This window comes from Amblyomma mixtum, chromosome 1 (assembly GCF_055824585.1).
Source record: "Amblyomma mixtum isolate Tamu chromosome 1, ASM5582458v1, whole genome shotgun sequence".
NCBI lineage: Eukaryota > Metazoa > Arthropoda > Arachnida > Ixodida > Ixodidae > Amblyomma > Amblyomma mixtum.
Genome location: NC_143012.1, coordinates 220,687,110 through 220,703,886, shown reverse-complemented (window position 1 = coordinate 220,703,886; position 16,777 = coordinate 220,687,110). Strand labels below are relative to the sequence as shown.

Here is a 16,777-nt window from a genome sequence, read left to right as displayed (position 1 = left end):
CGCGGCCTCCTAATAACAGGCAGCGCGCGGGCGACACCCGTGTGCCTTGGACAGGGCCGTGGAAGTTGTGATGAAGTCGTGCACGGCGGCTCCCTCTGTAATCATCGAAGCCGGCTTTAGGACACAATGAATAAGGAACGCGACGGGACTGAATAAGAAAATAACGCCGAAGAGAAGAAAGAGCGACACTCAAGGAGGCCAGAGTGAAGTTGTCGGCGCGATTGGAGGAAAATTCCCTGTTGGTGTAGGGCACCTTTGAAAACCGCAAGGCGGTGTTGTTGTAGAACGGATGACTTTTCTTTCTTTCTTGAGATATTGTTTCTGCTTCACGCGGCGGGAAGTCTTAGTGCTTCTTTTCTATTCCGTCCATTTTGCAGCTCAGCCCGATTTGCGCGCGCGCCTAAGAAAATAGTGATAATAATAATTTGCTTGATGGAAAGCAAGAGGAGCCTGTGCACCTAAGCGTGTGAGAAGAAAACCGCGGCTATTATATCGAGCCAGCCTTCGCTTTCTTTCGACGAGTTGTCCAACTTCCATACCTCCCTGTTTCTTCGAAGCGGCACAATTTCAAGGACGAATTAAGAACTCAGTCCTGTGGCGCAGCGCAGTAGTGGCACAGACTGGGTGGCGAGAAAGAGAGAAGGAAAAAGAATAAATTAGGCGCAATAATAGCGCAGCACCGCGCAGAATTGTCGGATTGCGCGGCGGAACTGTTGTGGGTGGGCGGGCAGAGGCGGGCGCGTCTGTATACGTGGAGCGCACACAGGAAAGGCCTGCCTCGCCTGCTGGGTGGAATTGCTCGGCACCCCGTCGCCCGCTCACCCGGCTCTCTCTGTCGAGTCATCTCCGTCGTGTCTTCATTTCACTTCGCGCGTGCGCGCTCGGAGGCGACGAGACCTGAGAAGACCACCAGTGCTGCGGTGTGGGAACAGCCTCTGTGTAAGAAAAAAAAAAAAAAATAAACGGGAGTTTCTTGAGTCTCCCTCATCTTCCCTGCGGTTTCTTTCTTTTTGTTCTTCTCGCTTCCACGGATTTACTTTGAAGTCCGAAAGAACTGCGGCAATCTTCTTTCTATATATCCTCGCTTTTTTTTTTTCTACGCATATAGGTTTCGAGCTTTCTCATTTTCGCGTGTGTGAGCGCTCGCGCTTTTTTGTTATTCCTTCCTTTTCTCTGTTATTCTTTTGTTATTCTTTCCTTTTCGGAGACTCTCTGTCCCTCTGTCGTTCGCGTAATAATCGCGCGTGTATAGCTTCAGCGCGCGCATTTACTTTCGATTTTTGTTTTTAACGCGTACACACGAGCCGAATCGCGCGTTTCTCGAAACCCAGAGCGAAGGAAGAAAAGTTAAGAAAAAAAGGAAGGCAAGTAAACGGGCCGTCGCCGGTCTCTGAGGGAATGTAATGAGCGCGAAATGAAGCCGCCACCGGTCTCTGCTGCTTCCGTAATCAGTGGACTGAGGGGGGCGGACGGACCCCGTGTACGAGTGGGAACGCCGCCGGAGTCCAATTTCGGGAAAACAGATAAGAAAGGCAGAGGGAAAGGAAGAAAGAGAGGTATAAAGGGGGAAAAAATACGCATCGAGGGCTCTCTAAACTTCTCGCCGGACACTGGATTCGGACACTCGAGCTGAGGACTTTGGTCGCGCTGATGAACTGTGGGATTTCTTATGCATGAGAAGCGGATGAGGGGTGGCAGGGAAGGGAGAGGGGGAAGGTGCGTACAGAGAAGAGTGATCGCACTAGTAGTCGGCACACGCCAAAGATCGACCAACTTGTTAGAATCGGAGACGGCGCGCCCGAACGTACAGTAGCGTACAAATATAGCGAAACCAGCGAGAAAACACGGAACACCAATGGAAAGAGACCGCAGGATGGCACTGCACCTTGTGCCGTCCTTCCAGTGGTGCTCCTGTGTTCTCATTGGTTCCATCATGTATAAGACAAACCAACTAGGCCTTACTACCGCTCTGTTACGCTATGTATAAGACAAACTAACTGGACCGCACTGCCACTCTCTTACATCATGTATAAGTCAAACCAAATGGCCCTTACTACCCCTCTGTTACACTAGGTATAAGTCAAACTAACTGGCCCTTAATACCACTCTGTTACACTATGTCTAGGTCAAACCAACTGGCCCGCACTACCACTTCGTTACACCTACAGTAAGCCTGACTGCAACTGAACTGGTACTGCTGGTTTTAGTTAAAAGGGCAGTACAAGTACGCGGGGTCACTCACTCGTTTTCGTTTCGTAGAAACTGAAATGCAAGGAAAGATACCAGCAGCAGCAGCAGTCTGCAGGAAAAACAAATAGTGACTTTCTTCCTGCCACACATAAAAAAAAAAAAGCCGCTACGTCGCGTTACAGGGCACCATCCTTCCACAGCTACAGCGAGATACAGCGAAGAAGATCCAGTGGAGCTTGTAAGAACGTACACTCTCGGCCCTGTGGCAGCATCAGCCGTGTCCGTTTTGCTTATCGTCCGGCGTATCACCGGGCGGGAAGAAGCTTGGAGGGCCAAGGAATGGGGAGGAGCTGGATGTGTATCACATCGAAACGACCGGACAGCACCAGAAAGAGCAAAGGTCCGCGGGCTGTTAGGAAGGGGACCGTCGCCACAAGCGTGAGACGCAAAAGCGTAGTCGCCCGACTAAATCCCGTACATAATCCGGTACTGCGTCAGCGGATTATCGAGGACACTCTCGTTTAATCCTCACCGTCTCACTCGCTCTTCCTCTTTCGGCAGGTTGGCGATGGCTGTGGTTGTTATATATATATCACGTCTCGAGAGGACCCTCCAGGGGCGTAATCTGTACTTTGTCGGCCGTATCGGCGTAGTGCTTGGCTTTGATCACACATTTATCGCTACTGCTTCGTCCGCTTGTACAAATGTTACTGTTTCTATTTCGCTTGCAGGTACACACACGCACTCTCCATATAGAAAAGGCTGAGAGGGCGGCAGTCATAGCTCGTTCCGAGCCCTGGAGCGAAATGTGCGCTCCACTCTATTACAGCTGCTGCTGCCATAAATAAGGCGTTTGTGTCGCTTTTGGGCTCATAGCTCCGGATAGGGAGACACCGCGTCGCATTGTTTTGTACTGTGTATTGTCTCCGTATCTTCGCATTGAAGAGAACTTGATAGGCGGGGAGAAACAGCGGCAAATGCGTGTCAAAGCCAGTGAGTTCCTCATCCTCTGTATGATCATATCCAAGCTATGATAAGCTCCCGGTGTAGCCGATATACGGACCTGACTACACTCCTTAGTAAGTGCCGGAAATGGTCGAGTCATCAGAAACCGTGTTGCTTTGAGAAAAGCCGCGGCAAATGGCGCTAGCCTTCCTACTGACGTAGCTTTGATCTCTTGTTCCCAAAGAAGGCTGCACGCTGTCTTGATAGAGCTAAAGGGAGACCATCAATGCCCCGAACCTCGCGGCAGGAATTTATTGCGCGCTTGTCTTTTTTTGTCTTGTGTGTGTGTATGTGTGAGGGGGGAGGCTTTTTTTATTTTCGAGCTATACGCACAAATCTTGATGACGCGGCGTCTGATCACGGCGGCTATGGTCGGCCCATCTCTCTTTCAGAGTTTCCGCCGTGCAGCAGTAGCGTATACCACCAGCTGTTCGATACTAATACTGTTACGCGGAGAAGTGCGCCAACCCGCCATCGCGCTTTCTTTACGTGCTCCCTACTTCGCTGGGAGTCCGAGAATGAAGCGAAAATGTTCCCAAGTCCTCCTTCGAAGGATGTCGAGTCAGCGTTCGCAACTTAACGCCGATTCCGAAAGCCACGTATATATAAACAACCAGCTTCTTCTTCCCGTTCCCTCCCGAGAAGGTTTTTCTCTTTCATTTTTTTTTTCTTTTCCTCGCGAACTCGTCTCGGCCCCACTCACTCCGCGGCGGTGTTAACACTTCGTCTGGCTTCTCGCTCGAGCCACACGTTTTCTCGTTCGCTCAGCATCCATACGCCCGCCTCGGCCGCACAAATTCCGGCACGTCGTCACCGGCGCGGCGAGACTGACGGATGTTCGTCGCGGCTCGTTCTCCGCAGCGACGCTGCTGAAACACAAAGCGCCCTTAAAGCGCTACCTTCCGCCTCTGTCACCCCCCCCCCCCCCCCCCCCCGTCTTTCTTTCCCTTCTTTCTCATCCACTCCAAGCTCCCCCCCTCTGTTTCCGAAAAGCTGCGCGTTTTCGCGACGGTAGCGAAGAAGCCTCGTCATCCCCCTGATGCGCAGGGTCCCTTCAACGCGGTCAACCGAGCCGCCATTTGTCACCCGCGGCTGGATGCAGAGGGAGAAGAGGGGGTGGGGGGGCACTGTGTCTGCCATAGCAGGCAGCGGCACTTTCCGATAACTCTTGGCCGCGCGCACAGCCCACGACGCGTTGGCTTCTATATATAAATCCAAAGCCCCCGCTCCTCTCTCCTCCCAACTTCCTCCCTTCCTTTCCGACACCTAGAGCTTACGAGGAAAAGGAGAGAGGGAGAAAGGAAGAGGAGGAACGGGAAGAGACGGAGGAAGTGGGGGAAAGAAAATCGCCCCGAAAGACTCTCCCTTCATCATCGTCGCACCACGGCTGAACCGGCGCTCCGAAAGGAGGGAGGCGACGAAAAAGGAATGGCTGCCGAGATGAGAACGACGCGGTGCGCCGGCGTACAGTGGTAGCGGTGTATAGCAGTATATGAGTACGGCCACAAGGAGAAAGCGCGCGCGGGAGCCAGCTCGCGTCTTTGACGAAGTAATTTCCGTTTCATCCTTCTTCACCTCGCAGTGGTACAAGGGGTCGAGGAAGGGGCTGGCTGTGAGCAGCGAGCGCCATTTCTCATCTCCGTGCAGTCCCCGCGTTGCTCTCGACTTTTGTGGAGTCGATTTTCTCTCTTATTTTTTTTTCCTCCTCTTCCTCTTACTCTGGCTTCTCGTATCGAGAACGCTCGGTGTGACTCGCAATATCTACCTGTGCGACTTCCGCGGCTATGAACGGCGAGAGAAATAAAAGGGGAGGAAATAGCTTAGATAAAAGTAAGGCAGCCACGTCTTCGGAGACTTCGCGACTTCTCGCTTCGTCGTCTCCCTATTCGTCTTCGTTCTTTATCTCCCCGAAGAGAAGAAGACCCAGGTAACGAAATTTATTTTTTGTTTCGACCCTTCCCCCCGCACCGCCTTCTTTCTTATCTGTGCCAATCGCGGCGCCGCTATAGCTATACTATAGCTGTCTAGCGCCGCGCGGTGACAGTCGGAGGACGGAGGAGTGCCGGCAATCGCTCGTTATACAACACGGAACGTGGCGAAAAGTTTTGCCGCTCCGTAACCTCCGACCGATCTCCGCGCTCGATCTTGCCTGTCTTTCCATCCTCCTCGTCCGTCGTGGCGAAGAAAACGCTTTTTCATCTCTGGCGCGTGAAAAGGGATCGGTTAAAACAGATAGAGAAAGAATAGCTTCAAGGGATGGGGCGTTCCATGCCGGCTGCGATGTGGTTGTCTAAAAGAAAGAGACAGACGAGACGCTGCCGCGCTCTTTAGACCAGCGGCCGATAAAAAGGGGGGAGGCTGTTCAAAAACTGTACCGGGCACTCGGAACCCCTGTAAAGTCGACCGCCCCGTTCGCACCGAGTGCTTGTAACGAAGACACGTCTCTGCGCCATAAATCAAAGCGTTCGCAGCTGGCCAACCGACCGACTGCCGCTGGGAAGGTTATTAATATTCTTTTTGCGCGCGCGTTTCTTTTCCTCCCGCCGAAGGAGACCCGAGTTGCGCAATAGACGGGGAAGAAAAAGGCTTTAATCTATAACGCTTTCGGCTCTGTAGAACCCGAGAAAGATACGGCACAGCCATTTCGCATTTCGGTCATCTGGAGAGGGAAGCTGAGGAGGTTTCTCGGGCGCAGAGATTGAAAAGGAATGATCTGCGGCTCGCTGGTGGTGGGCGGGACGTTGGGCGCGCGAAAAATGAGCACATAGGCCTCATCTGCGGAGTCTTGACACCTATACTGGCCAGGAAGTTCATCTCGTGTGTGTTCTTTGCCCACCTGCGCCAGGAACGAGTAGGAACTTCTGAGTTCACTGGAGAGGCTCTTGCCGCGTCTAGACAGAAAGAAGCGCTTTGCTTTTGTAGATGTTTTCTTCGCAAATCTTACAGCGCCTGCTTCGGAGTGTTCTTTGCTTTGCTTTTTCACTTTTCGACAGAGAGTGGGAAGAGTGGGCCGCCGAAAAATTTGTGGTTATGACTGCTGGTCGCGATAAAGCACCCACGCGAACGCAATATATGACCCGGGCGCTTCCCCTATCGGGTATGTTATCTGGGGGGCCATAAATAGTGTCCCGCTCCACCTAGCTATCCTCCCTGTGTGCTTGCGCACAGACCACACACTTCTGAACTCCAGCACTGCTGGCTCTTCGTGATAGATACCCTCGTCCCCAGCTTTACCATCCACTCTTAGTCACCTCCACCCCAACCTCCTTGTCTTAAATACAATAGCATTTTGGAGGCCCTTATTTCTCATTGCATTCTTTCTCAGTAGCCACACAAAGAGCTTCGCATACAATAACATGTCTGCAAATAAATGTCGGCAAAACGTCGGCAAAACGTCGGCACAGAACAGGCGCCCGCTTCTTTGATTCTGGAGGGAGAGAGGGCTCGCTCAAAAGGGAAGAAAACAATTGTCTTTGTCCACGGGGGCGTAATGAAATACCAGCGGACACGGAGGCAGGGCACGGCGAAGCATCGCAGCATATAAGCTCGCAAGGAAGTAAGCACGCAGCGACAGACTCTTCGCTGGCGCGCAGCGAGAGATCCATTAACCGGTATGCCCGGCATCCCCGGAGAAAGAACGGAGGAAGAGGAGATGGAAGGGGGGGGGGGGTCAGGGCAGAGCGCCGCATGACAAAGTATAATCGCCCATAGATTGGTCCCACCTCAACCCCCCCTTTCTCCTTACTCTCTTCGCGGCACCTCTCAACCACCCTCGTTCCTTGCTTTCGGTGTAGTAGCTGACCGGTCTTCCGGCCGTCCCCAAAAATAATGAACGCTGGCCCGAGCTACACAAGTCGACGCGCGCAGAGCAGATTCTTTTTTTTTATTTATTCTCCGTCCTCGCGCTTTTTGCTGCCGCTAATTCACGCACGGTTGAGCATCGGGCAGAAGCCATTGGCTCACCGGAGAGAGAACGAGCGAGCGACGTGGGGTCCGCTTCAGCGCTGCAGCGCTCATTGCATGCGAAAACGTGTTCGGAGAGACGAAACAAGAACCACAGAAAAGACAGCGAGCGCGCGCGCGCGCGAGTTAATGCGCCGTGCAAGCGGCACGTACGTAACACATATACGAACAGGGCGAGTCCGGGGGCACCCCCTCCCTTTTTCGGCTACCCCCCCTTCACCCCTCCCCCCTCCCTGCCTTGTGCGCTGCCTGCATAACTACCGGCTGTGGCGCCGAAGAACGTACGTATGGAGGAAGCTGGGAGTAGCTGTAGCTAGGCGCTCGTATATACTGTACATACCCCGACTCGCGCGCCCCCTTACGTGTAGCCCGTAACACGAGTACGGGCATGTAACGAGCAGCAACCGGCGACGGCTATACGATGCCCGATGCTCTTCTTGGTCTTCTTCACCCTCGCCGATTCACCACCAACCCCCTCTTTCACACACCAGCGTGCTGCTACTCAACGTGGAATGCCCAAGGGCGGATGAGGAGGGGGCTGCAGCTTCAAGCGGCGATGGGGGGATGGCGGGAGCTGAGGTCAGCGGTGATTTATGATTCGATGGAACGCATCGAGAACGCTATCGAGGAACAGAGCGGCCCTCCTCTCTTTCGCCGCGCCGCAGCATCTCTGTCCCGCATGTGTCTGCTGCTGCTGCTGCTGGCGCTCGTGCAATATCGATGTCGTTTTTTCTTGATTTCTTCCCCGCTGTTGCGCGCCCCTGGGTCTCGGAGAACGTTTTCCCTGCTCGCGTTATAAATAATTTGTACTCGTTCCGTCCCCTCCGGCGCGGCCCTATCTATATATCTGTGTGCATTAGTCGCAGCGTGTTTCGGGGCGCGAACCAGCTATAAGCCTAGCCCTTGCTTCGCGCAGTCGGCCGTTTTGAGCTCGTCGGTGCTTTACTTATTTAATAACTCGTTCTCGCCGGCGTAATCGATGACCGATCGGCGCAACAGGCACTGACCCTCCCGGTTGACTTCCACGGCAGCGGCGGGCGCTCAGGTGAGAAGGGGAGCGCCGTCGTGCGTGTTTGTGCGGTGGTTCCCAAAAGTTCTTAGGCCGCTTTGCTTGTTCACGGACTGTCGCCGAGCCGGTCGTGTTGGGAAATTTCGAATTTTGCGGTAATCTCGCTTGATGTGTAGACACCTCACGCAGCTAAACGTGGTCCGACATTTCGCTGTATAGCGTCTTGTGGCAGATAAGTTGCTGACACTCGAAGTCCGCGTGAACTGAACGGAGCAAAATATTGAGTTCGCGGTGTCCTCGCGAAACAATATATGCTCCTTAGTTCGTTGACCTAAGCTGGAACGATCGGCCGAAGTAACGGCTAGGTTTGGCGCTTATTCTTCTTTGACTTCTTCCGTCTACGTCTATATGGACTCCTAGCGGGACTCGTGTACAGCTATGTTCTGTGACCTAAATAGGCGTCTTACTCTTGTATAGTGCCAGAGGCGTAACAAAACAGAATGTGTGCGTAGAGTTTTGGTTGTATACGGATTGGCTCTCTATCGCCTTACTGCTTTCAAATCCCGCGCGCTTTCCCTCGCCGGCATTCTTTGTAACGAAGGTCTACTTAGTCGGATACAACTCAAGAACCAAGCGGCTTTTCCCCGTCAACTCACTGAAGAAAACTACAACTCAAGAAAAGGCGGTTTTTCCCCGTCAAAAGATCCCCTTCCAGCCAATGGCGTCGGCCGATTCTCTTGCACCTGCAGTGCAGGGAGGCAACTATCCCGGACCATGAAGGGAGTGGACAATCCCCTTCCGTCTGCCACTGCCTGCATTGTCACGCTAGCGGGCTCATGAGAATCAGCCGACGCCATTGGCTGGAAGTGGGTCCTTTGACGGGGAAAAGCCGCTTCTTTCTTGAGTAGCATCCTACTGTACTGCAGTCGGCAGGAGCTGTATTGTATAGTGCAGCCATAGCCGGTCATTTCAGAATCACGCGATGTAATCACATCTTTCCTGCGGGTGCAAAATAACTGGTGATAATCGAGACGGGGTCGGGACTGGCTGAGTTTCAAGTCGCGCTCTCGCCGACGTCTCGCGGGTGCAGGTAATTTGTCTGCGATCGCAACCTGTATAGTGCACCCTCTATATATATATATATATATATATATATATATATATATATATATATATATATATATATGTCCTGCCGGCGCCGGACCTTATACGCACCAGCGCAGAACAACGTCCCGTACGACGCAGATACAGCGGCGGAGGCGGTCGAGCTTAAGCGGTTTCCGAGCACATTTGTCACGCCGGCTACTATACTGCACGTGTAACGCACTTTCCATCGCCTACGGAGGCGATACCAGCTGCGCATCGAGCGACGGGCGAGCCGCCGCCCGCGGGTCCATTCCTCACGGTAATGAACATTTGTGCCTCATGACAGGGACGCTGCTGCGATGGCCATTAATAATACGGGCGACACGTAGCGCATCTGCTGCGCTCCCAACGAGTTCTCTCTATTTTTATATATCCATTTATGACTTCTTTTTTTTTTCTAGTTGAAAGGGATAATCCGGACAGGCGTCGACCTATGTTCGCTGTCCTGCACGCCCTTTAGTTGGCTGAGAGGAAAGGTTCCGGAACTGCTCGCCTTGCTGTATCAACTTTCGAGGATGCTGCGATGATTACAGGTAGAATATATGAAGAAAAGGAAGAGAAGATAAGGGATTGCAAGCACGTTTCTACCGCATACACTGCGGCAGACTCGATATTTAGGCACTGTTGAAACACGCGCTTTCTTAGTGCTCTTACAGGCCGATGTGAGCGCCAGACGCGTCTTTATAGCCAGTGGATAAAGCCAGTGGAGACGCTGCAGCGCCAAAGTGTAGATGCAGGCTTCGCGTACTTGTTAACGGTTTGTGTCGGGCCACGCTTTATGCTGCGGAGGACGAGGTCCGCAGGTTCGAATCCCGTGGCTGCTCGGCCTCCGTGCACGTTACTGGTACTCGACAGGGTTACTCGAATTCTCTCTTTTAGTGTATACGTAATATCGGACGTCACGAGAATGGAACTCAAAGCAGGCCCTTCCCCTTTCCCTTCTTTCCCCCATTTCTCTCTGGGCATTGGTTTTAACTTCAGGAGGGGAGTGCTAAGGGAGAGAGGAGGAGGGAGTGAGGCAAGGAACTAGAACAGTGCTGCGGTTCGCTACCCTCTACTGGAGGTAAGGAAATGGGGAATGTAAAAGCGGCAGGAGAAAACCAAGGACGTCAACCCGATGCGAGGGAATATGATTGAATAGCAAGCCTGCGCATTAACTTTTAATCTCGGCCTTCCTCTGAGTGAGGTTTCAGAGCCGCGTTGCACGAAACATTTAGGCGGATTTGGGGGAGTTCGTTCATTACGTTCTGATAAAACAGTGCCGTACGCAGTGTTTACCCCGCATCGACGGACGGGGAGAGCAGAGGATGCCTCTACTGCGCCTTACAGTAGGTGTGAGTTTAGTCTGGCGCGATTTGAAGGTGATCACTTTAGACATAATCTACTCGGAATGAAGTGATCTGTAGCGCGCTTTATTTTCTTAAAGAAGGGTAAATCAGATACATCAGCTTAGTCGTTTTCATTAGAGAGTAAGCTTCCTTCCTTCCTTCCTTCCTTCCTTCCTTCCTTCCTTCCTTCCTTCCTTGCTTCCTTCCTTCCTTCCTTCCTTCCTTCCTTCCTTCCTTCCTTCCTCCCTCCCTCCCTTCCTTCCTTCCTTCCTTCCTTCCTCCCTCCCTTCCTTCCCTCCCTCCCTCCCTCCCTCCCTTCCTTCCTCCCTTCCTTCCTTCCTTCCTTCCTTCCTTCCTTCCTTCCTTCCCTCCCGCCTCCCTCCCTCCCTCCCTCCCTCCCTCCCTCCCTCCCTTCCTTCCTTCCTTCCTTCCTTCCCTCCCTCCCTCCCTCCCTCCCTCCTTCCTTCCTTCCTTCGGACACACACGCACACACGACCGCAGTTTCAAATGAAAATCACAAGGTGAACGTCGCGCGCCCGTCTAATCATGCGGCCAGAAATACCTTCTGCCCTTGAAGACTTGAAGAGGGAAAGGAAAAACTAGCGCTTCACTTCCGCGTTTTGCCTAATTGGCCCCTTTCCTGCCGAGTAAGAGATTCGTTCATCCAGCGCTTACTGCAGAGTAAGTCGAACGATTCAAATCAAACGCCAGAGAAGAAACAATAAAAAAAAGCGAGTGCGCGCGTTTAGTTCGAGGGTTTTTTTAATGTCGCAGAAAAGCGCAGCGGCCTCAGATCGCGCTTGCTACATGCCACACCCGGTACAAGTAGAGCGCCTGCCCGCCATACGCGTCTTTGGGCGGCCGGTGGACAGTCCGGTAGCCGCCTCATTAAAAGCGAGATTACCGTCCATAATCCGTATTGAGCCCCGCGAGCATTTGCATTCGAAAATTCGGTCCTCCCGGTCGGCCTGCGTGCCTCCCTTTTCCTTCCGAATGCATTCCTCTTTAGCCTTGCAGCTAAATCTCGAATCTGCTCCGCGGATCCGATTCCCCGCCCGAAACACGGAGAGGCTGTGCACGCCCACACGTTGTTATACTTTGTTTTTATTATCCTTTTTTTATCTTTCGCGCCACCGTACACACACACACACACACACACACACACACACACACACACACACACACACACACACACACACACACACACACACACACACACACACACACACACACACACACACACACACACACACACACACACACACACACACACACACACACACACATATATATATATATATATATATATATAGAGTTCGAGGTTCGACTCGTCCCAGATTACTCATGCTCCCGCTTTGCTTTGTTTGTTTTTCTTCCTGACTTCCCAATTAGGACAGAACCAGAAAGAAGCTGACAGCAGATGCACTTGCTGAACCACGCTAGGGTTTCAATAAATCGCGTAAGTCGCAGTCGTCCGAACAGTCGGAAGTAGTGCTTTCGAAATAAAGCGAGGGAGTTCATTACGTGTCTGGAACTTGTTTCGTTTCTTTTTCTTTTTGTGCGCCTAGAGTCAGTTCCCCCTTTTTTCGTAACCTCGTTTCGCGTTTGTGTTTTCTTTTCCCTCATCTTTATTCGCTTAAAAGCGAAAGGCCTCGCGTTTCCGAGCACTCGCGCAAAGTGAATTGTTGCACAGTGTCTCTAATCCTGAGTGAGGGAGGGGGGCTTGTGTAAACAAAGTACCAGTTTGTACTCAGCGCTAGTGTTTTGTGTGTGTCTGCTGTCCTGTCCTTCGCGCCTTTCCCAAATGGTCACGCGCCAATAGCCCGACTTCCTACACGTGGACGTGTGATTATATATATATATATATATATTCGGAGTTCGTGGGTTCGGTTCCCACCGGCGGAATGTGGTTGTTTTTTCTTCTGCTTTTCTAATCAATGATCTTTAAGCGATAACATATTCAGTAATATTCTCCGTTGATGTGTGTGTGTGTGTGTGTGTGTGTGTGTGTGTGTGTGTGTGTGTGTGTGTGTGTGTGTGTGTGTGTGTGTGTGTGTGTGTGTGTGTGTGTGTGTGTGTGTGTGTGTGTGTGTGTGTGTGTGTGTGTGTGTAACGCGAGTTCGATGTTTGGTTTGGTTTATTGGGGTTTAACGTCCCAAAGCAACTCAGGCTGTGAGGGACGCCGTAGTGAAGGGCTCCGGAAATTTCGACCACCTGGGGTTCTTTAACGTGCACTGACATCGCACAGTACACGGGCCTCTAGAATTTCGCCTCCATCGAAATTCGGCCGCCGCGGCCGGGTTCGAACCCGCGTCTTTCGGGCCAGCAGCCGAGCGCCGTAACCACTGAGCCACCGCGGCGGCCGAGTTCGTTGTATATAAATTGTTATTTATTAGGTGCGTCATGCCTCCCTGCGCTACTTTGCGCAAGTGTAACGCTAGCTACATTAATAGTAGGGGTGTGCGAATATCAAATTTTTCGAATACGAATCGAATACGAATACTTGGGTTCGAATATCGAATCGAATATCGAATAATCAAGGACAGACGCATTTAGCCACTGCAAAACATTTACTTGAGCGCCCAAGAACATCACAGTTCAACTATCAGTGATGAAATGAGCACAAAAGGTGTGTGTGGCTGCACAAAAAGTATCAAAGTCTCGAACATTGTTCTTAGAAGAGTGAAAATACCAGAGAAGATGGCTAGTACACAGCATTGATCAAGGCTAGCTTGCCATAAGCACAAAAGCGCGTTGCTGGGATGAACATAAAAGGTTGTCGCGAAGGAAAACCGGCTGCTCCACATGGTCAGGCAGAAGTAGTTGCCTTCTAGTTGAAACGACTTCTCCAGCCACAGAAAATGCCCTCTCAATTGGCACTGAAATGGCTCGTATTGCGAGGTATTTCGTGCATAGCTCTTACTATACCAGCTTCGCAGGTATAGCCACAAAGAAGCTAACCAGTGCAGTCAGCTATACTGCATGGCCCAACGTTACGCATTGCTATTCACTATACGCATTGCTCTGGGCGCCGCCATGTTGTTATGTCTCTGTCGATAGGACTTGCGGACCGAAATGAACGCCGGTGCTCGCAATAGACTATTCGGCTAGATACGAATATTCGCGTCGTGTCGAATATTCTAAGCAACACGAATACTTGGATTTCGAATCGAATACGAATACTAAAAATATAATATTCGAATTATATTCGAAAATTTCGAATATTCGCACACCCCTAGTAGCTTAACTCACGTTATTCCCCTTAACCCTCTCTCCTTCGCATGCACTCGCTTGCCACTTTCACCAACTAGTAAAGGCACAGCGTTCTGCGGGGCCGGCCACTTCGGGTAACGTCGGAGACGTGCGCGCAAGCATTCGCATGAAACAAAAAAAAAGCAAACTCATTCCACCTTTATTCTGTCAGAATTTTTCCCGCAACACTCGCAGAGCTTAGCTTCCTTTTCCCACTTGCTCATATGGATGCGTTTGTACGGTCTCCCTCTCTCTTTTTTTTCTTGATTCTTTTATTCGTATTGCGTTCGGTGCCGTATTCCTAAACCCTTCGTACGTATTGTCTCTTGCAGCCGGCAGCTGGGCCGTGGAGGGCACCTTTAGAGTCACCAACCGCCGCTACTCCCCCGACTTGGTCGACCATTCCAGCAGGGCTTTCAAGTCCCTCGCCTCCGAAGTGGCGCGAGCGGTGAGTACTCACGTTTTCTAGATGATCGTGCTTTGCTGCGGATCACTTGCTGCGATGCAGCGTCTCCTACAGGAAAGCGTAATGCTTTGGCGCCGGTTCTCCTATACGTGGACTCCCTGCTAGAGTCCTTAATATGGTAATCACAGTCTGGCTCCGTCTGCTGTCTGTTGATCTGTCAGCAGCGGAATGTCCGGCGGCAGCGCAACCAACATGGTTATAGGTCACGACTTCGTGTTATGCAGCATGGGATATAGGTGGATCGCAGGACTCTGGGATAACTACTACCATCAGTCATAGCTATTAGCTAGTTACCAACATATTACCGCGCATTAATGCGCCAGAGTTGTCACTGTTTTTTTTTTGTTTCTTTGTTTGATCGCGACAATTCGATGACCTTCGCTTAAACCAGACGGTGACCTTGCTCTGAGAGTCCTGCAAACGAGGTCATCTTGTGCGCGCGTGTTTTTTGCAGTTTCTGCACAATCACCTTTCATGGACACGTGTTCAACCAGAACGAATGGGATCGTTCCGGCCCAAATGTATACAAAGAAAAGGAAAAATAGCAAGAAAATAATGGCTGGGAACATGGCCATTCATAATTTTTAACGCTCATTTTCTGCCAGAGGTCATTGCGAATTGTGTCACAATTCGCGGCCCGCCTGATTAATCGCTCATTTGCCGCCGCTTTTGCTCCCTATATTGCCGCACAATAGCGCGTACCCCAACACGCGGCGCTCGTGCTCGTTTTTACCCATTCTAAATGATTTACAGATTATTGATTTCTTTCGTAATCACAAGTGCCGTAGTCAGAACATAGCTGCAGCATGTGGACATTAAAAAAAATAAAGGGTTGAACTGAGCAGTTTTTATATGCAAGAACAGTATTTGTGCCCCGGACTGCTGTTCAACAAGCGGCTCAGTGTACGCAGCCTGAGCGGGCTTTCAAAACGCGCCCTCTACGAACGGAGATTGCGAAGTCAAACCCATTCGACGCGGCGCTTCTAAAAGCGTTTCGAAAGTTGTATAACGCGCGACAGGTCGGTGCCGCCTTGAGGGTACGTCTACGGCAATCTCGGGGTATACGTGGCTTATGTAGTATTAGGCAATTAAGTCTGCAGATGTCGTGAGGCAAGCCTTTCTTACTTTTTTTTCTTGCTTGAACGGCGCTCAGGCCTGGCATAAGCTCTGAAGGCACTCCGGTAAGAAGAAGCGGGAAGGGGAGGGGGGGAGTCATCTAGCTCAGCCGCGGTATCGACAAGCGCTTCCCTAACTCATTCCGACATCCGCGGAGACGCATACATCAAGTCTACGGGGTCGAGAAGATGGAAAGATGATGGAGAAGAAGAAGAGGATGGAAGAAAAAAAAATCCGAGTACATTTCAGTTTCGAAAAAGAAGAGGAGAAAAAGCGCGCGGGAAATCAGCGACGGTGTAGAGTATTCCGGCAATCCTGCGAGTTCATCTCTGCGGGCGTTTCCCCCTCTTTGCTTCCGTTTCTCTTTCTTTTCAAGTTTTAGTTTTTTTTTTCCATCTGCAAAAGCCGCCGTCTGTCAAAAATGAGAGAGAGAGAGAGAGAAAGAGAGAGGGAATAAGTCGGAGAGATTGTGCACTAGTTTTTGCGTATGTTTTGCTTTTCTTTTTTTTTTGTTCGTCGCTGTGCCGTTTCCGGCCCATTTTAAATTTATGATACAAGGCCTCTCTCTTTTTTCTCTTCTTTTTAAACTTTCGCCGCGTTGCCCAAAACGACTTCTGCGCACCGCCGCCACCGCTCAGAACTTGCGCTCGAAACAGTCCGCGCTGCCTGCTTCCGACGGCCTTTCCTCCTCATCCTCACTGTCTTCACCCTCTCTGTCTTTTGTACTTTCGCTTTTCCTTCCTTTTTTTTTTTTTCGGCGTTGAGAACAGGATATAAGGATCAGGAGCGCTTCCGTCGTCGACTGTCAACACCGCGGAGGCGTGGAGCAAGCTGGAAGCTAAAAAAATAGTAATATATTAATAAAATAAAAGAAAAATGGGAACGGAACGGAAGCGGGCGAAAGCTTATGTAGGGAGCGAAAGACCAACTTCCTGCGATCAAAAATGTAAACAACGCACTGATCCAAGTAAATCCGGAAACTTCCTCACTGCTTTCTCCTTTATTTTTCTTTATCTTTTTCCTCGCACACACACGCAATGGTATCTTCGCGGTTCGGAAATGTTCCCCGTTTGTGCCAGATCTGCGTATTTGTGGGTTCGCAATTTTTCTGATTAGTTTCTAAGCGGCTGTCGCGAGTTGCGAATCCTTGTATACCAGCGAAGGGACACTTTGAACTCTGCAGTACAGGTTTTTTTTTTCTTCTTCGGTGTTTATTATTCAACCTTTCACCGCTGGATATGTCCAGTACAGACATATCCTGCATTACTCCGACCTGGTCCGGTGCACGCGACGTGCCTTGTT

The 16,777-nt window shown here is 51.1% G+C and overlaps 1 protein-coding gene across 4 annotated transcripts in view; it reads left to right on the top strand.

The window, feature by feature from the left end:
• The window catches only part of LOC149370972 (uncharacterized), a 422,419-nt gene that overhangs the window by 383,010 nt on the left and 22,632 nt on the right, over nt 1–16,777 (top strand). For all 4 annotated transcript variants that reach the window (XM_089564096.1, XM_089564109.1, XM_089564104.1 and 1 more), the window contains one exon: nt 14,226–14,341. In XM_089564096.1, the coding sequence (XP_089420222.1) occupies nt 14,226–14,341 (116 nt within the window). The remainder of the gene's footprint in view (nt 1–14,225; nt 14,342–16,777) is intronic.